This window comes from Sesamum indicum, linkage group LG13, assembly GCF_026168435.1.
Source record: "Sesamum indicum cultivar Baizhima isolate 11 linkage group LG13, ASM2616843v1, whole genome shotgun sequence".
Classification (NCBI taxonomy): Eukaryota; Viridiplantae; Streptophyta; class Magnoliopsida; order Lamiales; family Pedaliaceae; genus Sesamum; species Sesamum indicum.
In genome coordinates, this window is record NC_142669.1 from 13,041,281 (window position 1) to 13,066,324 (window position 25,044).

Here is a 25,044-nt window from a genome sequence, read left to right on the forward strand (position 1 = left end):
AAAAAATGGTAGTAAGAAATGATAATGAAAAGATGTTAGTGGGAAAAAATGCATGAAATCTATATTAATTATAAAAATAAAGGTTGTTTTGTGTTTGAAAATGAAGTTATCTATGTATTTTTATCAAGAATGTCATCTGATTTATATACCAATCGTCGAAATTTGACCTAACTTGTTTCGAAAAATTGAGTATGGAGCTCGCATGCACTTTTAAATTAGAGCTGAAATATTATTTGCTATTTGAAGTTGACATGAAAAATGCTTGAGATTTAAAAAATAAATAAATAAGTACAAGGTGGCATGCAGGTCATCTACTGATATGGATTTAGAGGGAAAATCACTACTCGTTTTTTGTTTATATGTAGAGCCCCAAAACCCAAAATAAAGAACCCTAGATCTACCAAAATATTGATCGTTCGCTTTAACAAAATTTCTTCAATTTATAGAGGTTACAAATAGAAATTTAGCATATTTTGGTAGTTCTTTTTTGTTTTAGAGTGCATATTATGGTAGTTCTCATATCAAAATTTTAAACTACAAAAAATATCTCCACATCACCCTCTCTCGCTATCTCTGATGATAGTGATACTAGTCAGACCACCTACAATCTTAATGAACTGCAAATTCACAGGCCAAGTTGGGTTGCCATCTTTTCTCCACTAATTGTTTTTCCAATGGAGCATTTAACAAGAATACATTCTTATTAATGCCTATAAAACAAGATGTCTTGAAACGAAAGAATTTCACCAAATATTCTTCTCTGTTCATGATTCAGATCAATGCAAAACTCTCTCTCTCAGTCGTCAAATACTCCATTCCTCAGCATTAACAAAAAATGCAAAACCAGTGTTCTTTTATGTTGTCCAGTTACAAAAAAGAGTCTTCCATAGAAATAATAGCTAAGTATCAGTTGTGATAGCAGAAAAAGTTATAAAATTACACTGCACCGTGTGAGGGACATATACACATATATCAAGTGAGGGACCACCATGTGAAAGCAACAATAAAGCGTCAATTTTTTAACGAAACCACAACATAAAAAGCCAAAATCCAACACATGGTCAAAGATTCTTTTCAGCAAAATAGAGACAAAGGTACATATCGAACCACAGTCAGAATAAATAAATAGAGAAAAAGGTACATCTTGCACTATCTACTATTTAAGGCGGAAAAACAACAACTTCAGTTCAAATGTTCTACATACCGTAATCGGAAGGTGGGTTTCCATTTTCTTTAGGGTCGCATAGAGCCATTTCAGTTACCCACGCTCACCAAAACCTTGCCTTCAACAATGGCCGACACTTCGCAGAATTTCAAAGCAGGGAATAGGTGCTGCTGCGCAGCAGCACAAAGAAGCACGGAGAAGCGTAGCATTGCGAAGAAGTAGGTGAACGAAGCAGCAGGTGAACGGAAGGCAGCAACGAAGGGGAAGAAATTAGGGTTTTTCACTATGGTCAATTTTGGGCGTTTTTACTTCTCAATCACCGCGGTTTGAAGGTAAGTTTCTCACGTGCAAATCACGTGAGTAACGACCTAACGAAAGACGTTAAAAATTAACGGAATGCCCCAATTGGTACTGAAATTGAAAAAAAAATCCATATATGGGACTAAATATACGAATTGGCCTGAGTATGGGACTAAAATTGGAAACAGGTTCACTTATGGGACTAAAAATATAATTTACCCTATTTTTTGCTAAAACAATTGTGCTTTGTGTTTGCATTATTATGATTAGGTTGGATGCCATGCTTTTTTTGTCAACAGTCAAGGATATATTAGTCACTTTGATGACATGTTCAAGTGTTTTTGATGGTAGAGAAATGATGCGATTACTTTTGTCATTCGTAACTTGGCAAAACAATTGAAGAAGTATTTTGACATTTATGAATTGTGATCATTTGTTTCTTGTTATTCTCCTTTTTGATCTATTTTATGGTTGTCTAAACAACAGCAAATGAAGATGTAGCGAAAAATGGTGAAAACATAATGTTGCTTTGGCAGGCTTAAGAACGATGGAATCCATTCTTTTACCTCCATTTCTCAGTCAATTTCTCCCATTCATAGTAGTTAAAGTAAAAAAAATAGTCACCCGTTAATATTAACATCTGTTAGTGTTTGTGTGTGTGGGTGATGGGGGGGGGGGGTTCTCTCTTCAATGTTTTTGGACTTTTTTTTTACAACTTTTAACGAAAAAGGGGTTAATTCGAAAATCCCAAAATATGTGGTCAAGTATGAAAGACCATAAATTATGAGACTAATTTTGCAAGGATAATACAAAATCTTTATGATTTGGATTTTGATATCAATTACTTCACAAGGTATCATCTTTCCATCCTAGTCATCTACTAAACTACATCGATCTTTGCTAAGTAAAATCAAATGCCATAAAGAGTTCTAAACTCTCCAAAAAATAAACAAGAAGCAAAATTCAAAGTGGAAAAATGCATTTGCTTTCCTACAATACTTCACAGACTAATTTGAAGGCAGATTCTAGTATTCTTCTTTGCCCTCATTGTATTTCTAACTACTGATATTAAGCCAAGGGTGTTGTAGGCACTGTTGAGCAGTTGGTCGCTTCTCTGGGTCAAAATCAAGTAAGGGACAAAGAAAACCAACAAATTCATGAGCATCAGTCACGGAAAACGTATATTTTTCAACAAGTAGTTTCTCCAAAGACAAGTTCTTCAATCTCCGAATCCTCTTTAGATCACCATATTTGTTGAAATAATCCTTGGATCGAGCCCCACATGCGGTCATCTTAAGAATTTGGAGTTAGCAATTCCATGACATGCATTTTAGATTAATAAGAAAGAGAAAAGGCAAATGCATTTTTACCTTGCGAGGGATCTTTCCAAGGAGCTCCATCATCAAAGCAAGGTGATCCTACACCATAAAACATGTAAGTTAATGAGAAACCAATTGCTACCACTTCTTTAAAATTTTCAAAAAATTTAAATAATAACTTATTGTGGTTTTTAGGGTGAAATACAATAACTTCCGTTAAGATTTGGCATAATTAGTAATACATTCTTGTTTTCTGATAAATTGCCAATACCCATGATTTTAACGATCGTATAACAGCTGGACCAATCTGTTAATTTTTATTAGGTTTTCATCAATTTTTCTGTAGTGGAAATGCCTTTGTGAATTATGTATTATAATTTTACCTATTCTTTAAATTTTTTGAAATTCTTTTATGAGCTAAGTGAACAATTTTTTTTATGTAGTTTTTTGAATTTTTCTATTTACCTCATGCAACTTTTTATAATTTTCCATTTTTTTTTTAAATAAGTACAGTAAGAGAAAAGTTGACAATTTTGGGCCTCCATCCAAGGATTATATGATTTCATCAAACATTAAAAGATATTGATAATTTTTCAATAATGAGAGCTTATATGTAAGGTTTAAATGCAATTTACCCATGTGTTAATGGAAATGAGCAATTTATCTCCCTGTGAAAAATAAAATAATAATTTACCCTCTTGTATTATCAGAAATAGAGGAATTTACCCCCTTAACGCGTTTTGTGAATCACAAGGGAATTTTTTTATTTAGAATTTAAAATAACATATATGTTCTTATTTAGTAATTGTTGGATCTTGATCAATTTGTGGTCTGAATTTAACTAATAAATCAATGGTGTAGATTTTATCTAAATTTAAATCAATGGTTTAAACTTTAAAGTAATAAAATTAAAATTATACATTTAACATAATTAAATTTGAATTTATATGTTTATAATAAATATTATTAATATATATACATGTAATTATATATAGTTATATATATATATAGAGAGAGAGAGAGAGAGACCAGTGGAGGAGGTCGCATCACATCTGGGCGCGAGTAAGGGGCGCGTTGATCTGGGCAGAGAAAGGGTGTGGCGACGGGGAAGGAGGAGGGGAAGGGGGGAGGTTGATCTAGACACTGGAGGGGGGGGGGGGGAGGGGGAGGGGCAGCAGCAACAGAGGTGCAAGGGGGCGGCGATTCGAAGATAAAGGGGAGGAGGGGGGCCGATGGGCCTGGTAATGGTGTGGTGGCACGGGCGACGTTGGCTAGGGTGGAGGGCCGAGACGGGCGTGGAGGTTGTGGCGGTCGAATGAGGGGAGGGGGGGTGGCCGGTGAGAGGGGGTGGGGCTTTGGTTTGTCTTTTTGTTTTTAAATGAAAAACTATATATTATTAAAAATATTATATATTTTATATAAAAATTAGTATTTTTATTATTTAATAAATATTTATTTATTATTTATATATTATAATTATAAATATATATATAATATATTATATGAAAATAATATTTATTTTTAAAAAAATCAGTCGTATTTTGCACATTATTCATCTCAAATGGAGCTAGCTTGCATTTTTTTCTTATTTGTAATTATGCTAAATTTCAAAAAAACTCATTTCAATTTACCTTTTTGTCAAAAAAGTATTCATTTTGCTACTTGAGATTGAGAAAGATAAAAGTCCATAAACGTGACATAAGTGAAGGCAAATTACTGATTAGTTGCCACTAAAACAAAGATTGATAGAGATGCCTGCAAACTAAACTATCTATATTATCTTGACTGATAGCAAGTTGATCATATATTTACAAGTTTCCAATTTGAAATATTTTACTACAATGTTAAGTGTAGGCCAGCATTAGAACTAAAAATATTTGAATTTTTTATTGTACCAACTTTTGAATACTTAAATTAATTATCTGTTAGTTCATGTTTTATTTTGAAAGAACTTTGGTTAGAATAGTAATTTCAATATTTTTTAATATCTTATAATTACAATTTTTTTTGTTCTCTCAAACTCACTTCTTCGTATTTTTCTCTCACCTTCTCTATAATTTTTTCCCTCACAAACTTCATTACTTTTAATAAACCTACAATTACGAATCATTTTTCTTTCTGACCTTTTCCATGTTTTCTCCATATTATTAACGAACTCACATTTATTTTTTTTTTTCTTGCAGACTTCTTTCTTTCTTCCCACTTCACAATATGTATCTTTTCATATTTTTTTTTTCGTTACATCTCAATATATGATTGTTTTTTATATGCTTGCAGGGACTATGTGCGACAATTAGAAAAGAGATAAAATAACCCCTGTAAAGGTGTTCAGCAAATTGTTTATGACACTTTGAATCCAAAAGTCACTTAACTAATGATCGATCATCGAGAAAAAGAGGCTTAAATATACTTTTGGTCTGTAATTTTGGTATTTTTGCATTTTTATTCTTTATATTTCTAGGAATGCAAAATAGTGTTGTAATTTTTGAGATTTCGCGATTTTGATCCTTTTTGTGCCGAATTTTGTAAAAGTTGTCGGAATAAATCATGATCACCTCACGATTTTGGCATTTTTATCTTTTATTTTTCTAAAGGTTGAAAAAGAGTCCTGTAACTTTTTGACATTTCACAATTTTGGTCCTTCCAGTACCGAATTTTGTAAAGATTGTTGGAATCAATCATGTGCCATGTGATATATATACTTTTTAAATTTTTCGTCCATATTGACAAAAGTGAATCAACTAGATAGAGAGGCCCAATTTAAATGAAACACGGGAGGTGCACATGATTTATTCCGGCATCTTTTGCAAAATTCGGCACCGGAAGGACCAATGCGAAATGCCAAAAAATTACGGGAATTCTTTTGTAATCCTAGAAAGATAAAGGATAAAATACCAAAATAACATGACCAAAAATATATTTAAGCCAGAAAAAGATATTACACCTTTAGTAAGTACATTCAAATAATATGATCAAGATGTGGAAGAGATAAAGTTTCTCAAGCACAATCTTATGCATAATGGACAACTAATAAGCGCATAATGCAATTTATTTCTATGTTATATTCAAAATGAACAAATTATCTCCTATGATAAAAAAAAATAGCAATTTATCTCTTGTGCTCTTTAAAATAAAGCAATTTATCATATTTAAGGAGGTAAATTGCTTCATTTTAAAAAGCACAGCGTGATAAATTTGCTGCATTTTAAAAAACACAGAGAGATAAATTACAATTTACTTTTCGTAGAAAAATAATTTGTTGATTTGTAATATCAGATGAGGTTGCTTGCATGCATTTTTCCCCAAACTAACAACATTAAAGGTAGAGTTAACGAATTACCTCATCTTCACTGTAGCCTTCTCCAGCGGTGGGAGTAAACATCATCTCACCAGTTGCAAGCTCAAATGCAATACACGCAAAGGACCACATATCAACAGGGAAAGAATAGCCTGATTCAACTATAACTTCTGGAGCTCTATACTGTCTAGTTTGAATTTCTTGAGCTAGTGGCTTACTTTCCCAGCATGCATTCCCAAAATCAACAACCTTACATCTCAAATCAATCCCATCCAAACATCTCCCCCCCTTCCCTACTCCTTCGACGAAACCTCGCCTTTCTGATATTCTTGCCACTGCTTTTCTCGCCTTTTGTTTCAGCTTTTTCTCACTACTATTTACTGCTAATACGTAATTCGAATTCGTCCCCTCGCTCGCCGTCGGCCGTCGAAGAACCGGAGCCGTTCCCGACCTGACTGGATCTTTTGAAGGAACAATGGTAGAATATAGAAGAATGTTTTCTAGTTTGAGGTCAGTGTGTATGAGTTTGAGCTCCCTGTGCAGATAATCTAGAGCAATCAAAATGCATTTGCATATCTCCCTAACTTGGGTCATTGCAAGACCCTTGTATCGATTGTACTTGATAAGACGTAGCAAGTTTTCACCAAGGAATTCCAGGACCATGCATGAGTGTTGCCCGTTCGGACCAGCATGTTTAAAGTGGTCTATTAGGTGTCCCACGAACTTAGTGTTTGAGGGATCACCTTTGGTAATAGCAGAAAGGATTTGTATCTCATGAAGGGCAGCTTCAGCAAATTGTGGTGCGCTTTTTTGGATCTTCAAGGCCACATATTTCTACCGAACCAAACATGCAGAATTAAGAAATTATTCCATTCAATAGGGAAACGTGGAAGCAACCCTATGGTATTACAAACGAGCAAATCAACATCCTATGAGGAAAAAGAATAGCAGTTTATCTCTTAATATTTTTTTTAAAATGTAGTAATTTATCCTCCTATATTTTCTAAAATGAAGCAATTTACCTTCTTAAACAGGAAGATAATAATTGCTTCATTTTAGAGAATACAGGGGGAGTAAATTGCTATTATTTTTTCGTACGAGGGTAATTTGCTCATTTATTATCCACATGGAGTTAAATTGCATTAAACCTAAATAAAAATAGAAAAAAATACAAGCAACCCCCTTCTGATGTCGTAAATGAGCAAATTACCGCCTTATGAAAAAACAAATAGCGAGTTACCTCCCTATATTTTTTAAAATACAATAATTTAAATTGCTTCATTTTAAAAAGTACTGGAGGATAAATTGTTAGATTTTTTTTATAGAAGGGTAATGTGTTCATTTTTAATATCACAAGCTGTTCACCCAATAAAAATAGGATTCATACTTAGTAATACAAAAAAGACTAGTACGATAACAAAGAGACACGTCCACGTTCGAACAAATGACAATATTAAAAAAGGTTGTCATCAAGAAAGTAATACGTACGGAGGATTGAGTATCATAGGCGAGCCAAACGGTGGAGAACTCACCCCAACCGAGTTTCTTTTGGGCGATGTATCGACCACCAGCGAATGAATCAGCAATTTTGACAGCATGGTATCCTCCTTTTCTGTACGAATCCAATCCTTCATCCTCTTCTTCTGATCCTGATGAGGAGGAAGACATGTCCAAAATCAATAAGAATGATATGGAGTACGTAGTGCGTAAATGAGGTTTTCTCACTTCTGTCTTCATCATTTTTAATTAATCAAGGTCCAAATTTGGTGATACGTGGCCTTCAACACAAGAATCTCTCCACATTTTGCTCTTGGTTTTATTTTAAATAGTAGCCAATAATTATATTTAATTTGTTTGTTTTGAAGTTTTTTAAATATAAATTATACGTTTGATCCGGTTCGAGTATGCGATCTCGACCAACGATCTTGATCTGACCACGTAGCCTCTGCAGATCTGTGATGGATCCTGAGGAATCAAACAAGGTGTAAAGTTAGACATGTGCAAAGCTTATGATAGGATAGAATTGTCCTTCCTTCGATGCACTGTTTTGATATTAGGCTTCGAGTACCTGGTGTGAAATACATATCCAACCATTGCGAGCTATTTCACGTAAACAGTTTAGCACCCTTAGCACATCCCCCTTCCCTCGGCAACGTGCAGCCATGCCTTCATCATCTTCCATGATCAACTACTTAAAAATACAAAAGCAATTATTATAAATCAATCTGCAATACTTGTCTAATACTAGATGCACTGTAACTGACTAACAAAAAATCAATAAAATTGGAAAAAAGTACACAATTATTATTTTCATAAAAGCACATAGTTCAATACACACATAAATAGATGTTAAATAGATATTACAAGGAAAAGTTTTACCACAATATAACACATTGAAAAAAGTATCAATGCACCAACATGTAGCAATGCAATATTTAAATATTCTATTTTTAGGATTCCATACATTCAACACTCTCCACGCCAAACAGTGTACATTCGCATAGCAATTTCATCCCTCCAAGTATTCCAAATCAGGTTAGAGTCAACTGTTCCTAAGTACTCCCTATTCCCGCCACCTTCACCAACTAACTCATCATTCACCACTAGTTCAATTAGGTCAATGTCCATTTCCATTCATATATAATTATGCAACAGACAACATGTCATTATAATGTGATTCTGCACTTTTATTGAGTAGAAAGCTGGACTACGCAACACTGCCCATCTAGCTTTGAGTAAACGAAAGTCCTTCTCAATCACGTTACGCGCTACTACATGCTTCATATTCAAATATTATTCGTGATTCTGTGGAGCATTCCGACCTAAATCCCATTCCTTTAAGTGGTACCGGACTCCCCGATATGGTGATAAGAAACCTTCCTCGTTACTGTACCCACTGTCAACCAAATAATAGTTTCCTACAAAAATAGCAGTAAGATTAGTAGACATATTAAAAAGATACCAAATAGTGGTATTGAGGACATGAAGAGAAGACAATGAATGATCCTTTGTTTATTACCTTTTAGTATTTGAAGACCTGTCGGCCTGCTAATTGCATCTCGAAGCACTCTACTGTCTTTGGAGCTACCCTCCCATACGGACAAGACATATATGAAATGCATGTCCCTATTGCACACGCCAAGAACATTAACTGCAACTGAGCTTTTATGGATTCAATGATGCGCTCTATCTTTAGCAAGGACGCGGACGTCAATGTAAATGTCGTCCAATGCACTCAAACATACCTTCAAAACATGAAAATGTATAACTACGATTACTAAGAACTCGCGTAAAAATAACTTTCATATATAAATGGTTACACATATGTAATTACTAACCTCAAAACATTTTCATATGGGATAATTTTTGTCGGCAGAAATCGGTATAGGTTTGGGAAGCAATAGTGGGTAGAGTCCCGAATGGCGTTTAGTACAACATGAAAATGTTTGCTTACTATTCGAGCATATAGAATGAAGTCGTACTTAATGGTACATTTCTTCTTATAATGTGCTAGGACAGTTAAAAAACATTGCCACTTGTTCACTAACCGAATCATATTTAGTGTCTTTTACCCGTCCTTAGTTTTGATAAGACACAATCTTTCATATGCATTTCTACTCATTCGGAGATTACCAATGCAAGTTGTGTCACTCAATTCAATTGAACGCCTCATTACATGAACTTAGGCCGGAACTCGACTTTGTAAGCTATAAGTAAGAGTTTGTCCGACTTTATTAAATTCTAAATGAGACCTTCAGTATCGGTACATCCGATAGAACAACCATAACATCTTAAATGATTCGAACAAAATTCTCAGATTGCACAAAGAGTTTCTAACTTCTCTTGATACTCCATCTTAACATTAAAATTATAATCTTAGAACTATTTTATTTACTTTTTACAAAAATAGCCATATGAGCACTAATTTGGGGTAGATATTTGATTTCATTTTCGAATTTAAGTGTAACCTAGAGTATTCAACAAAAAAGAAATAAAATAACATGTTATGAGTGATATGTGGAGAATTTGTATCATGTAAATTGTCACAGATTACATGTGTAAATATTAATACAAATGAAAACAAAAAACTCATTCTATAAATAAATGAAAAAGAAGTAGCAACATTAGAAAATACAACACCAAAAACCAGAAATTAGAATGAATAAAAATAAAAAGTCTATTGAAAAAAGAATAAGCATTTTAACTAACAAGCAAAACACAAATTTTGCTACAAATGCAGCAGGTTTATCGTGCTAAAAGAGGGCCAAAAGCTTTGTGGAACAAAATTACTAATTTGCTCGTTAAGAACAGTTATACCACATCAAGCAAAAAATTTTCACCATAAATTCTTCACAAATAAATTATGAAAAAAAAAATAAATTACCTTGAACTTGTTGGAGTTGATGTTTCAGCTTAGGAACCCAGATTTGAGCAAAAAAAAAAACTAAACATAAAAATATGGGAAAATAGGTGTCTAAAGAACACCAAAGATTAGATCTTTTATTTCTATAAATATGGGTAATGATTTTATAAAAAAGAAATAAAAGGCGGATACTTATCATCGGTGGAAGAAGGAAGACATGGTGATGTGAGTTAAACAGCAATGTACTTGCAAATAGACTTTTTCACCACATACATTGATGAGGGTTATTTTGGGTACAAGAAAAAAATGGCTCACTTGTATTAAAATTATCACACCCCTTGAGGTGTGACAAATTATATAGGTCAAACAGTAATTAGTACTGGATTTTCATTTTATACAGAGCCCCCTTCTATAAAGTAAACATCTTATTAACCTATACTAATTTTCTAATACAGGCTAATACATCAAAGTAAACAACACCTTAATTAAATATGATTCCAATGAATTCCTTTGTCTTATATATCATACCAAATATTTTCTAAGGACTTTGATTGATTCTCTATTTAAATACTTTGTGCTATCCAAATATTTGTAATACAATAAGATTTCTCACATTCAAATTCCTTGCAATTTTATTTCTTTCCCGCCAGACAATGATTTCTTAAGAGATTAAGTGGAAGTTTCCCATCCAAGGTCTTTTTTTTTTTTTTTTTAAGCATTCCCATCAATCGTCTTAGAAATACATTCATGCCAATCATGAGAATTTTTTCCACCATTATGCAATAGTAGCTCAAGAACGGAAAGTTAAAGGTTCTATTCCAGGAAAACCTTCAAATACTTGGAAGGATTTGTTGGTGCAAGCTAAGAAGTATATTCAAGCTCAAGAAGTAGATAGATTATCACAAGAAAACTCTTAGCGTCTCTAACATGATTGTCTACAAGTTGATCTTAAAGAATATTTTGACTAAAAGTGACCATGCAATTTAAGGTTGCATTATCCGACGTTGTTTGTGGAAATGAGACCACATGCCCTCTTCAAGTCCCCTCAACTGAGGGGCTTGTGCCTGAATCGGATAGAGATGAGGGACTTAAGCAGTATACAATTCTCAAGGCTTCTTCTTCCTAATAAAGTTCATTTTTAGGGTAAAAAATGTGAGCTATATGATAAAGTTGACAATACCGCGCACAAAAGTGTCCTATTGCAATGATCAAGTAAATGCCACATCATTTGACATATTTGTCACGCCTTACCTTGAGTATTGGATGTGCAAACTAGCTGTAATGCAAGAGATATTAATATGATAACCTAGAAAGATAAAAGAGAATAATCGAGAAGGGAGAAAAACTACCCTTTTCTCCTTGGTAGCATTCTAGACACGAGTACTTAGGGAGATGATTGGAGTAACAATTGAGCAACGACACAACATTAGTCGACTACATCTAGTGACAATTAGTGGGCTCACATAAAATTACTAGTTCTTACCCTTTGTAGTGGCTTCTCCAGATGTAGCTCTTCCATAACCAATATTTTTGTTAAAGTATTACGATCAAATAATAAAATCCTACACCTGAGAGAATATACTCACTCAGGAGACCCACAATATCACTTGAACAAGTTTAACATGAAAGTTGATCTCCTTGGTTTAAGTTATGCTACTCACAACAGTTATTCAACTTTACATTATGAGGAAAAACTATGACTTGGTTCAACAAATTCTCTAACAACACTGTTATTAACTTTAAGTTCTATTCAGTGTTTGTCGGTATGGTTTTTGGTTAACAAAAATCATCCAAAGATGCTTCATACTTATTCACGGCCATATAGTATGAACCTGAAACTCTGGGAGGTTATGCGCAGAGGTTCTCTGCAAAATCTTAAATGTACCTCATATAAATCATGAACTCCTTTATTATATTATATAGTAGAACTGCAGGAGAGGAATGTTCAAAGATACAATTGCTGGGAAGTCTTTCAAGTATTTGAAGGATTTGTTTCAAGCTAAGAAGTATAATCGAGTTGAGCTATGATCATTTCATAAAAGCTTTTTCGAGCCTCTAATATATATGTGTGTGTGTACTATAGGTTGGCCGTGAGGAAAATTCCAATTAAATGTTACGTCATTTGGTAACATTTATTGGAATGCGATCATGCACCCTTCCATAGCTCTCATTGCCGGGAGATAGAGTGGCCTTGTGGTGTTGAATGTATCACTAGTCTACCATGTTATATCTGGTTATTACAAGAAAAATTTTGACAAATTGTATAGGTCTTAGCTTTTTACCTTGTAAGGCGTTTTTTAAGACAAAATTGTGAATTCTCGACTAAATCAAGCCATATTTCATGTGAAGATGTCCATGTTTAAGTGAATGCCATGTTGGCAACTAACAAACAAATCCCGTACCATTTATTGAAAAAATAAGAAATTACATTTCTTCCGAATTTGTGGGATGTCCGAAATTTATTTCAAATGAATTATTTTTTACAAATCTCACAAATTTAACTGAAATTGATGATCCCATGCTATTAAACTTCAATTATTACTCTTCTTGTAAATAATAATGATATACTGACTTCATAATTTTGTAATTCTAATTTTATGTCTAATAAAAAAGTTAAAATACATATTTTTTTGTTTGGAACACAAATAAGATCTAATAATATTTTTGGAGAAAACCTTAATTTGATCTTCATTATAACGACAAACAAAAACAAGGGGGAATTTACTGTCAACTTGGTGAGAGAGACAATCATTTATCGCCAACCCCCGTCCCCCACCCCACCCCCAACCCCAACCCCTCTTCTCGATTCTCCCAGTACTCCTCCCACGCTGTTAGATTCTTAGACGGCTCTACCACCACCACTCCAAGTCGGCCCATCAAGCACCACCCGCCACCCAGGGTTTGTCGGTGACGACGTTGCTGTTGGCCGGATTGAAGATAATTTGATCCCCAAAAGTCTGATTTACTGTGCTCAACTCTGCACCCAACACCAAAAGAAACAACTCTTCCTGACCTCACCGCAAAACCCATCTCTAGATCCCGCCAAATCGTCGCCTCGCCTTCCATGTAGAATGCTTCTTGATTATTTTCGATCTGTTCATTGATTCATTGATCGGATTCGCCGTCCTTGTGATTCTCCTTTCAATTTGTGGGAAATGGCGGGGCAGAGTCCGAATATGGAACAATTTGAGGCGTATTTTCAGCGAGCGGATGTGGATCGGGATGGTCGGATTAGTGGGAATGAGGCCGTTGCCTTCCTCCAAGCTTCAAATTTACCCAGACAAGTCCTCGCGCAGGTCCCTTAACTATATTACTTATTTTATCTTATTTTCTTGGGTCGTTTTTGCATTTAGAAAACTAATTTTCCATTTACCGGTCCTTGTTGATAAGATGAGTTGCTTTAAGCACTGTACTATCCTTTTTGATTGGTTGGCATCCGAGATTATATGATGTGTTCATCAGGAGAAGATTTAGTGTAGTTTCACATGTATATGAGTTTGATTTTCCTTTTGGAAAGTGTAAAGTTTGTGGAGCGGCTAATCAGTCTATTTGGTGCTCGGTAAGCAGCTAGAAGGTCAGACATGTTTGTGTATTACTTGATTTAAATGGGTAAGTAAACTAGTCATGGACATGTGAAAGTTAGAAAATGCAAGGTAGTGAACTAAGAAACTACTGAAAAGGTTGATAGGAATTAGGTTTTTCTCTGCCATGTGGACAAACTGTCTTGATCTATTGATATTGAGGACCTAGATTAATGTTATGAGTCATGAAACTGAAGTTTGTCAAAGCTGCAGAAGGTGGATCTGTGAGGATCTGATGGTTGAACTTTAATGGTTTGTTTTCTCTGTGTTGCATGGGTTCAATCATCCTAGGAAGTGAGACGTATAGTAGCAATGGTGGGTACTTTGTAAAGTTGAATGAAAGCAGGTTGTGGAAAATCATGATTCTTGGTTTCTCATGAAAATTGGCCCCGCCTTTCGTTGCTTCTAATTCCATCCATCTTTTTTTCCTAGTTATCTTGCTAGATTTGACAGTGGAGTTTTGCTGATAAATGACATCTTGGGAATTCTGAAACGTGGTTGTGGTGATAACAAAATATAACTGGATTACACACATCTTTTATGCATGTTTGAAAGAGATATGACTGAGTTTAATGCACAAACTGCTAATGGAGAGGATCAATCTTACAGCCAAGAGAATGAGGCTGCTATAGATAGAGAGGCAGAAAACATACCCACCCCATCACTTATTTGAAAAGATGCCGACTTCCAGATCGCTTGAATTAACCGATATTTGTGATACTTTTTACATTTGCTAGTGAGTTGAGATGGATGAAATAGAATTTCCCTCCACAATCTAGAGGTGTAAGTCGAGGTTTCAAAAAGATATTTTTAAATAAGTGGTAGAGTACAGAAACTGTAATGCTTTCCTAATATAATACAGGTCACTAGAGAATCTAGCTGATGCTAGGGAGGAGTTCCGGCCCCTCTGCCACTGTCCTCCCCTTTCATCATAGACATTAGACTAATTTGTCATGTCACTCGCCTAAATGTAATTTACTGATTTAGGCTGAGGATAATCCAACTGATGAAAAGGGTTCTACACTTGATATTTCATAATAGTAATACAATCCATTTTGTGATTATCCTGCTTCAGCTTAACTGTGGTTGTTTATTAATTGATTGACAGTGGATGTCACTTGGTAGCTCCCATCTGTGTCACAGCAGGGGCATAATTGTCCTTTTCGAATAATAAAGTGATTTGTTGATTTCACAAGAAGAATAGTCATTAGAAATAGCGAAATAAAACTACCTGAAATACCTGTAGCTCTTTAGGAATTGCTTTTCTGAATACGCTTTGACTTTTTACACTAAAAGAATATGCTTTTATGGCTCTCCTGCAGATATGGATGTATGCTGATCAAAATCGAACTGGTTTCCTTGGTCGTTCAGAATTTTACAATGCTCTTAAACTTGTTACAGTGGCACAAAGTAAGCGGGATTTGACTCCAGAACTCGTGAAGGCTGCCTTATATGGACCAGCCTCTGCTAAAATCCCTGCTCCTCAGATAAATCTTGCAGCCTTACCAGCTCCTCAGCCAAATGTGAGGGCAGGTGCATCTGTGCAAGTCAGTGGCCTTCCAAGCTCCACTCAGAGTACTGGTGCTGTTGGCCTGCATGGTTCTTTAACTCAGCATAGCCAAGTCACAAGGCCACCTCGGCCTCTGCCTCCTAGTTCTGGATTCCAGTCTCAGCTAGGTGTTTCAACCCAAGGAATGCCTGGGATGGGTGCTATATCAGCGTCTAATCGCCCTAATTCCTTTGACTCGCTTGGTGGTAGTACTCATGGCCAATCTGGAATTTCTTCTCAAGTTTCAAGCAGGAGCTTAACTCCGACTGCAACTCAGAGTGGCTTTGGTTCTGTGACTTCCCCTATTACTAAAGCACCAGAAATTACTGGGTCATTACAATTTGCTTCATCCAAGCTGAATGATACTGCGTCCTTGAGCTCCCAAGTTAGCAAGGAAGACTCGAAATCACCTTCAGCTACAGGAAATGGCTTTACTTCAGATTCAGTGTTTGGAGATGTTTTCTCAGCAACACCACCTCAACCGCAGCAAAATTCTACAGCGCTTACGAATCCTGCCGGCAGCATACCTGCCTCGTCAGCTGGGAATTTGACTAATTCAAGAGAGCAGCCTACGGTTAAGCCAAGTGCTGTTTCTCAACCTCCAGCCGCTCAAGCTCAGCAATACCATGCCCATGCTAAACCAAATCAACATGTTTCGGCTCAAAAATCCTCTGCATTCCCTGTTGCAGCTGGACAATCTCAGTCTCCATGGCCAAGAATGACTCAGTCTGATGTTCAGAAGTATAGCAAGGTATTTGTGCAAGTTGACAGTGACCGAGATGGGAAAATTACTGGAGAACAAGCACGGAACTTATTCTTGAGTTGGAGGCTTCCACGAGGTATGCTGTACTCCATGTAGGATATAGAGCTATCCTCTTTCTGATCTTGTCCTTTTAACTGCTATCAATCTTTTGCTTTTTCGGAAACTATTATCGCATGTTAACTTAGCTGAGAGTGGATTAGCCATTTGTCCTAACTCCTAATGGCAAAAATGGTGCTTGGTTGTTAGCCATATCTGCTTGTTCCCTGCTTAGTTCTGTTACTGGTTAGTAGGATAAAAGTGATTTTTAGGTGTTGTAACATCATACTGTCGACGTCTGCCCTCTGAGATGATTCAGGGCAATATGAAAAATGAGATAATTGGAAGAATCTGAGTGTCTGTCTGCTGTTGTCTGCTAACTTTTTAACGGGAAGTGATATTTCAATTTTAGTTTATGAATTTATCAATAAGTTTGCTTCTTAAAGCTTCCTAAGCTAAAGCATGATGATGAAAATAGAAGAGCTTTAGTTATTTTTCTATATATTATGTAGTTTCTTTAGCTGGTTAACAGCTTTGGAGGAACTGTAGGAACTCCTATTATGTTTGAACAACATAGACCGCTGAAATTGCAGATTGATTACCAGCAACATAATCAGTATGGACTTGCTGCCTGTTAGATGAAATGCTTCCAAGGCTTGTGTAAAAATATCATGATTATAATTTACGGAAGCTTAGAGAGAAATTGACTGGGTGTTATAATCATTTTGACATGTATAAGGGAAAAAAGCTAGATATGAAAAGATGGCAAATGTTGTAGTTTATATTGAATTTTGTTGATTCACTTCGTGACCTAATCTTTTTCAAGATGAAGCTCTACTCCTTGTGTCAATGTAAGAATATTTGTCTCGAACCAAATTGGATGGTACTACTAGCTTCAATGAACCTAAATCACATTTCTGGCTTATATGATTTTCCTATCATGTTTTAAGAAACTTGCTTTGCTATTAAGTGGATGCCTGTGTTTCTTATCGCGCTTGTTGTTTTTGCATTTGTTTTATCAGAGGTCTTGAAGCAGGTTTGGGACTTATCTGATCAAGATAATGACAGTATGCTATCTTTGAGGGAATTCTGCATTGCTCTCTATTTGATGGAGCGATATAGGGAAGGGCGCCCTCTTCCTATGTCACTTCCCAACTCTGTTATGTTTGAGGAAACGTTGTTCCCTGTCTCAAGTCAACCTGCTGGTGCATATAACAATACATCTTGGAGGCCTACTCCTGGTTTAGGTTTATTATCTCAATTTACTATGTTCATGTTGGAGCCCAATAGACATCCACTATAACTGTCCATCTTTTGCTAGGCCAACCCCAAGGAACTAAGGGTGCACGACCGGTCACTTCTGCTGGTGGAGGAAGGCCACCTCGTCCAGTTCCTATTCCCCAGCCTGATGAGCCCGTCCAACAAAAGGCCAAGGTTCCGGTGCTGGAGAAGCATCTTGTAGATCAGCTTAGTACAGAGGAGCAAGATTCACTGAACAAAAAGTTCGAAGAGGCAAAGGATGCAGAGAAAAAGGTGAATCTTACTTTATGCAGATCTCAGTTGCAACTTCTTGTCCTTGTGTTGTTTTTTCTCCTTTAGGTATTCACGCTTTTTATGGCTTCTGAAATTCTTGTGCTCAAATGGTGGCATTAGGATTGGACACATGCATAGCTAGCATTGTAGATATGGTAGAGTAAGCTTGCGTGATTGCATAAAGTATGTCTGGAGCTTGATAATCTTTTGAGTTTCTTTTACTATTTGTTGCATAGTTATTTGAAACTTTAGAAAGTCAAACTTCAATAGGATGATGCAGTTACAATACTAAAAGAATTGGAATGGATCAATTCCTAAACAGTGATAAATAGCCTGATTTGATGCTTTCAGAAATGCTCTAGATATTTACATCAAAATAACTAATAAATTATGCTTGTTTTATGGATTGATTTTCCTTATTCTTTACCTTTTATCAGTGATTTTGGAGTTGAGGGTATTGATTCAGTTCTCATGCCATGAGGCCATCATGAAACCATTCCTAAGTTTTAAGATGCCTGATATATGTCTGCTATAGCTATCTCTCACGTAGGAAATTGTATTCTTTATAGCCAGCATTTGTTAACCCCCACACCCATACACACACTTCACAGTGACATTCCGTGCAACTACCAGTTGAGTCTAAGATTGTACTGCTAAAAATTTCATTGGAGCCATATCTCAGATGCCATATCTAATTCAGATATGGGATTCTTTTAAGGATCAAACTGGGTGATTCACGACATAGTTAAACATCCAGGGCAAGATGCTAGAGTTTTATTGTGGTGTTTATTTTATCTCATTTCTTAGTTAATCCTTAAAAGCATATCGGGAGTATTCTTAGGTTATCCTGATTAGCCAAACATGTGAGGAAAAATTTGACATCTGAAGTGAACTTCTATCCTAGTACCAAGACTTCTTTATGAATAGTGCCTTATTCGCTTTTATGGGTGTGCTTTTCAATCAATTGATTATTGTGGGATCTCTGACTAAACAATGATTGGCAATGTTAGTTCAGTAGGCTCTTAACTAGAGAAGGAACATCATAAGGGTGAGAATTTGGCCACTTGATAAGTTGTATATTTTTGGAAAGCAATTAAGTCGTACCAATTCCCAAATGCTAAACACACTATACTTTGATGTCAAACATAGGTTTTGCCTCTCTTTGCACTGGTAACCCTATGTATGTGTAGGACTGTGTTCTGATGCTGTTAGTTTGATTTATTGACTGCAACTATGAAATGGACTCTTATTATGGTCTTCTTTGTAGATGCCATTATCAAAGTTACAAACGTTGGTAACTGCTACCCCCAAAGTGCATTGCTGGTTTTCGTACTTAGTTCAGATGTTATGGTGATTGAATTTTTCTCTCTTGGCTTGCTTTCGCAAGAATTAAGTGTTAAGTCCACAGTAAGAATGTTGTGCTGTGCTTTAGTAGGAGAGTTTTTATTGCAAAGGAGCATTTATGCTTCACTTTTGGTTTAGTTTGAAGCAATTTTCAGTTAAACCAAAGCGCAGGCAAATTGAGAGCATCCTCTCCCCTGACCGAGGAACCTTTATTAGTTTTTATATGCTTGTGTTTTTGTATGCAGGTGGCAGATCTGGAAAAGGATATTTCAGAAGCTAAACAGAAAATTCAGTTCTACCATGCCAAGATGCAAGAACTTGTGAGTTTATTGGTGGCATACATAGACAGTTTCCTTGAGATAGAGACAGGCATACACATGTGACTCGTGCATTTATCATAAATTATCAGCCCGGCTTTCTCTCTCAGATTTTCGGTTCTTGTCATAAGTAAACATTTCAAATGATAATGTATCATATGCCATCTCTTAATGCTACCATTTTATCCCAGATTCTGTACAAAAGCCGATGTGATAACCGGTTGAACGAGATATCTGAGAAAGTTGTGGCCGACAAAAGAGAGGTATATTCTCGAAGATAATGGTTGTACACATATCTAGTTAATTGGTTTTTGTTGACTCACTTGACTGAGTTGTTCTTTAGGCTGAATCCTTGGCGAAGAAGTATGAAGAGAAGTACAAGCAGGTTGGAGATGTAGCATCCAAATTAACAATTGAAGAGGCTACATTTCGCGATATTCAGGTATTCTCCTTTCTGCTGTCAGGTGGAAGTATAACGAAGTATTTGTGTAGATAGTTGCAAGCTCTGCTTGCTTTCAGGATATTAGATGATGCAAGTTTGATCAATCCACTCTAGGATAAAAAGATGGAGCTATATCGTGCAATTGTCAAATTGGAACAAGAAAAGGCTGATGTAGTTCAGGTATGTGTACCTCCAACTGATCTTATGAAGACCTGATGAAGTTATTTGGAGTAAAAGAAAATTGGTGTCTACCAGGATCGAGTTAATCAAATCCAGTCAGATATTGAGGAACTTGTGAAATCATTGAATGAACGGTGCAAAACTTATGGATTGCGTGGGAAACCAACTACACTTGTTGAGCTTCCATTTGGTACGTTTCATATGGCATGTCTTTAAGCAAAACTTTTTGTTTTGTAGCTTTGAACTATTAACGACAGTTTTGTTCAGTTCTTCTTATCTTTTATATTTATATATTTGCTTAAATGTATTTTTTATTTTATTTTTATGCTTTTTATATATTTTTAACATCTTATACTCTTACATGTAAATATAGTATGGTATGCTTTATATATTGCATAGATCTTTGTATGTTTGTATATATATTTAATTCATTTTGCATTTATTATACATTTTACATGTATATATGTGTGTGTGTATACTTATAATGTTCAACTTAAAGCATTTGATTTAAATCGCATGAAATATGACCTTTAGGCCCCATTTACTTCGAGGATCGTATTAAAAGAATGATAGGATCATTCTTTACTAAATGAATGATAAAAAAAACCGACTAAGGTGTTTACTTATATGTATTATCAAAACATGATAAATTCTATCAAGTGTTTACTTTGATGTATCCACATGCTTTTGGTGGAAAAATTACCTTTGAGCCCTTGTTTACAAAATTTAATAGACAATAAAATATTATTATTATTATTGTATTGTTATTATTATTGTTTATTATTATTCTATTATCATTATCATTATTGTTATTAGTATTATTTTATTATTACTATTATTATTATTGTTGTTGTTGTTATCATATCATCATCATCATCATCATTATTATAATTATTATTATTATTACTACCACTCAAATTTTGAGGATACAATGGTCATTCTCATTTGGTGCAACCTTGGGATTAATTTTATACCACCTCCCAAGGTGGTATTAGTTATTTAGGTGTAATAGTAATTAGTACAGGGTTTTGGTTTTATACCGGGCTTCCATATAATAAACGCTGTATTAGCCTATACTAATTTCCTCATACAGGCTTATACATTAGAGTAAACATGACCTTAATTTATAAAAACGTGCATATGATAAATATTATAGAACAATTCTTGTATTATTTGTCAATTACAAATACTCCCATCTATGTATGAGAGGAACTTGCAGGTAAGCCCAAAGGGCATTTTGTTCATAAAAATAGTCAAATTCAAGTAACCCACAAATGGAAGGGCAATTTTGGAAGTTCACATGAAATTCTTGCTGGATCCATAATGGAAGGGTGTAAAATGCAAGAAGGAGCAAATTTCAGAGAGTGTAAATGTATTTTTTTGATCTAGTGAGGGTTTTTTATAATTATGACAAACCTCAAAGTATTGATTGTTTCACCCAAACAAAATTTTGTGCTTTTAGTTTAGTTGATTGGTGAAGTTTCTTTATACGTGGCTTTTAAATTGGCCAGCAAAGCTGTTACTTTTGTTGAGAATAATTAGCAATTAGATTGTCCACTATCACCTGACAGCACAGTGCTGTCATTGGTAAGCCACCAGCATATATTCATTAGTATTTCCATCTACATTCACTGTTATTGCGCAATGCTTGCATTTGTTCACATTTCACACACTGTTCATGCATTTTGTGATAATAATGTAGTTGGAATCTTAATTCCCACTAATCAAAGCCACATGAGAGTATATGCACCAGGGAGGGGGTAGCTAATCAAAGTAAACAAGAAACAAGTTTCATGTACCAATAATGGAAATGATAGAGATTATGACTCCCTTGGGGAATAATTTTATTGATTTTCATATACTGCTTTTGAAAACTCTTGTCTAGGCTGGCAACTTGGCATTGAAGCAGCAGCAGCTGATTGGGATGAAGTCTGGGATAAGTTTGAAGATGAAGGTGCTCTTGTGAAACTAGAAAACTGTTGATTTTAATTCCTTTTGGATACTTATGGTAGCACTTCACTGGGCAGTCTCTGTTAATTGTTCATTTTCGAATTTTATCCACTTATTTGCCGTTTGAACTGTACACAATTTCAGGATTCTCCTATGTCAAAGAACTTACTCTTGATGTGGAAAATGTTGTTGCCCCGCCCAAACCGAAGACTGCCTTAATAAGAGAAAGGGTTACTTCATTAGATAACAGCAGCACCGTAAAATCACATTCTAAGACGGATGAGAAGTCAGAGCTGCCTGGTTCAGGGGAGACTGTACCTGATAATGACAGACCAGATACCCACAACTTAGAGCAAACGGATAGAAGTCCACCTGACAGTCCAGCAGGAAATAACACAGTTACGAGGCCATCCAAGGAACTCCAAGATCATGTGATATCCAAGGACATCAATTTAAATGGCTCGCCGCATGCTTTTGACACCCAAAGGTAATGTTATTATTTTGTAACTCCTCATTTCAGAGGATCTTTTCTAGTTTTTTGCATTTCAAGTCTAGTGCTCAGTTGTTAACCATCACCAGTCTATAACTCATGTGAAGATTTTCCCATTCTGCTCTTCTGCAAAAGTTTCTGAAGTGACCTTTACAAGTGCAGTGAATATGGAGCTGAATCTGTATCTGGGGACAAAGTTTTTGATGAACCAGGTTGGGGTACTTTTGATACCCATTATGATTCAGATGCTGCATGGGATTTCAACTCTGCTCATCTGAAGGTATATAAAAATGCTTGGCTTTTGATAGTTCTCCCCTTGATAGTTTTCTTGGTTGTAATGCTGCTTCATTAACTTATTCTCTTCACATTGTAAATCAGGATTCTGAGCGCGAGAGGCATAGTGAAGCTTCTTTGTTTAGTTCCGATGACTGGGGTCTAAACCCAATCAAAACTGGGTCCAAAGGCACGGAGACGACCCTTCCAAAGCAGGGCCCATTTTTTGATTCAGTTCCAAGCACCCCACTCTACAATTCTGCAACTCCCAATGCAGATAGCCTGTTCATGAGGAATAGTCCATTTGCATTTGCAGATTCAGTTCCAAGCACACCAATGTACAATTCTAGCAATTCTCCTCGGTTTGGTGAAGGTTCTGAAGAGCCGTATTCATTTGACAGCTTCTCGAGATTTGATTCCTTCAACATGCGCGACAGCGGTCCTTTCAGTTCGCGTGAGTCCTTCACAAGATTTGATTCCATGCGAAGCTCAAGGGACTCTGAATTTGATCAAGGATACCTTGCACCACGGGAGTCCCTTTCAAGGTTTGACTCCTTCCGCAGCACGGCTGACTCAGATTATAACTTTGGGCTCTTTCCTCCACGCGAGACATTGACTAGATTTGACTCCATGCGTAGCACCAGGGACTCTGTTGACTTTGGTCATGGTTTCCCCTCATTTGATGATGCGTCAGATCCATTTGGGTCTAGTGAGCCGTTTAAGACATCGCATGAAGCTCAAACTCCGCGGAAAGATTCTGATAGCTGGAAAGCTTTCTAATTCTGCCGTTCCTTCTTTTTGTGTGCCCATTTGAAGCTTTGTTGTGTGGGGTTCACCTATGAATATGGACCCGTATCTGTCTTGTAGACGTTGTAGGTGAGGCAATTTGGTTATTCCATTTGACAGAGAAAAAATTAGTTGGATCAGTTTTTGCTGTAATTATTTCTGTTACCTCTCTCTCTTGATTACCATTACGACTTTTTTTCTTGATTATAGCAATATTCATTTTCAATACTGTGGTAGGATTGTAAAAAGTTTGTGGCAGTGTATGACAAGACTCTACGTGTTGGAATGTTGAGATGTTTGGTTCCGAAGTGCTGTTTCCTTGGACGCTATTGGAAGGAATGGATGACAAATTTCTTTGTTGCTGGACATAGAAGTATGTACTATGAGTTACTAATTGAAAATCATAGAAGTTTGAAAGCCCAGCTGTTGGATTTTTCTGGATATAAAGGACGGGACTGGTGGAATTCTTGTTAGTATTAAACCTCCTACTCGAGTAAATTATTTTCCAAATTAATTAAAGCTAAAGATGTGATAGGTTTGTCTCTTGAGTGGAGGTCTGTCTCTCGTATGAGTGGTTGTTAAGCTCTAGAGCATGGTTTTCAAAATCGGACTGGACCAACCAATTCGATCAGAAACTGGCCATGTGTTCGGCTGGTTCATACCTCCAAAATTAGCATGGTCAAAATTCTTTTGGCTATTAAGCCTTTTTTCGTATTTATAGTCAAAAGAATTTAAGTTTGGCTTTTATAGTCTAAAGTGTTTAAATTAAGATGTGAGTAAAACAATCTCCAAATTCTAACTCCACTCTTATTTTAGATGAACCATTCTATGAAACTGCTTCAACTTAATACCTACCATCTTTACCACACAATCAAGATTCTATCACCAATAGTTCCGAATGGAAAACTGAAACAGAACCTTTATTTTCTCTTAATTATAGTGTCTTTACAGATAATATGCCTTTATCTTCTGATAAAATTGAACACCCAACAACTATTAATTTCATAATACATCAAACATCTTCTAGACTACCCAAAGAAAGACGTCCTTCTTTTCACCTTAAAGATTTATATTTGTTCCACTATATTCCATCACATCCCCATATTCATGTCTTGAGCCTAAAACTTTAAAAACAGCACTTAAATTAGCAATCTGGCTAGAAGGCATGCAAGAAGAAATTGATGCACTTAAACATAAAACAACTTGGTCTCTTGTTCATCGCTCACTGAATGCTAATGTTGTAAGTAGAAAAATGGGTTTATAAGACCAAGTATAAAGAAAATAAGAGTGTGAATAGGTTTAAAGCGCGACTAGTTGCTAAAGAATACACACAAATTCCAGGCCTTGATTTTAGA

The 25,044-nt window shown here is 35.7% G+C and overlaps 2 protein-coding genes across 4 annotated transcripts; one reads left to right on the plus strand and one right to left on the minus strand.

The window, feature by feature from the left end:
• Positions 1-2,351: 2,351 nt before the first annotated feature.
• LOC105175995 (uncharacterized) lies at positions 2,352-7,759 on the minus strand. The gene is made up of 4 exons (XM_011098655.3): positions 7,571-7,759; positions 6,125-6,916; positions 2,836-2,883; positions 2,352-2,757 (listed from the first exon to the last, which is right to left on the minus strand). The coding sequence occupies exons 1-4, from the start codon at positions 7,748-7,750 to the stop codon at positions 2,521-2,523; spliced, it is 1,257 nt and encodes a 418-aa protein (XP_011096957.1). The 5' UTR covers positions 7,751-7,759; the 3' UTR covers positions 2,352-2,520.
• A 5,422-nt stretch (positions 7,760-13,181) lies between these two features.
• On the plus strand, positions 13,182-23,917 carry LOC105175996 (Calcium-binding EF hand family protein). 3 transcript variants are annotated; one of them, XM_011098658.3, is made up of 13 exons: positions 13,182-13,741; positions 15,349-16,414; positions 17,397-17,615; positions 17,696-17,907; positions 19,497-19,571; positions 19,760-19,831; positions 19,912-20,010; positions 20,125-20,190; positions 20,266-20,380; positions 22,076-22,144; positions 22,285-22,627; positions 22,793-22,910; positions 23,009-23,917. In XM_011098658.3, exons 1-13 carry the CDS (start codon positions 13,601-13,603, stop codon positions 23,681-23,683), a joined length of 3,270 nt encoding a protein of 1,089 aa, XP_011096960.1. In that variant the 5' UTR covers positions 13,182-13,600; the 3' UTR covers positions 23,684-23,917. The 3 variants fall into 3 exon arrangements, with proteins under 3 accessions (XP_011096960.1, XP_011096961.1, XP_011096959.1); XM_011098659.3 differs by having other exon boundaries at positions 17,397-17,579; XM_011098657.3 differs by having other exon boundaries at positions 13,183-13,741; positions 17,397-17,621.
• Positions 23,918-25,044: the final 1,127 nt, after the last annotated feature.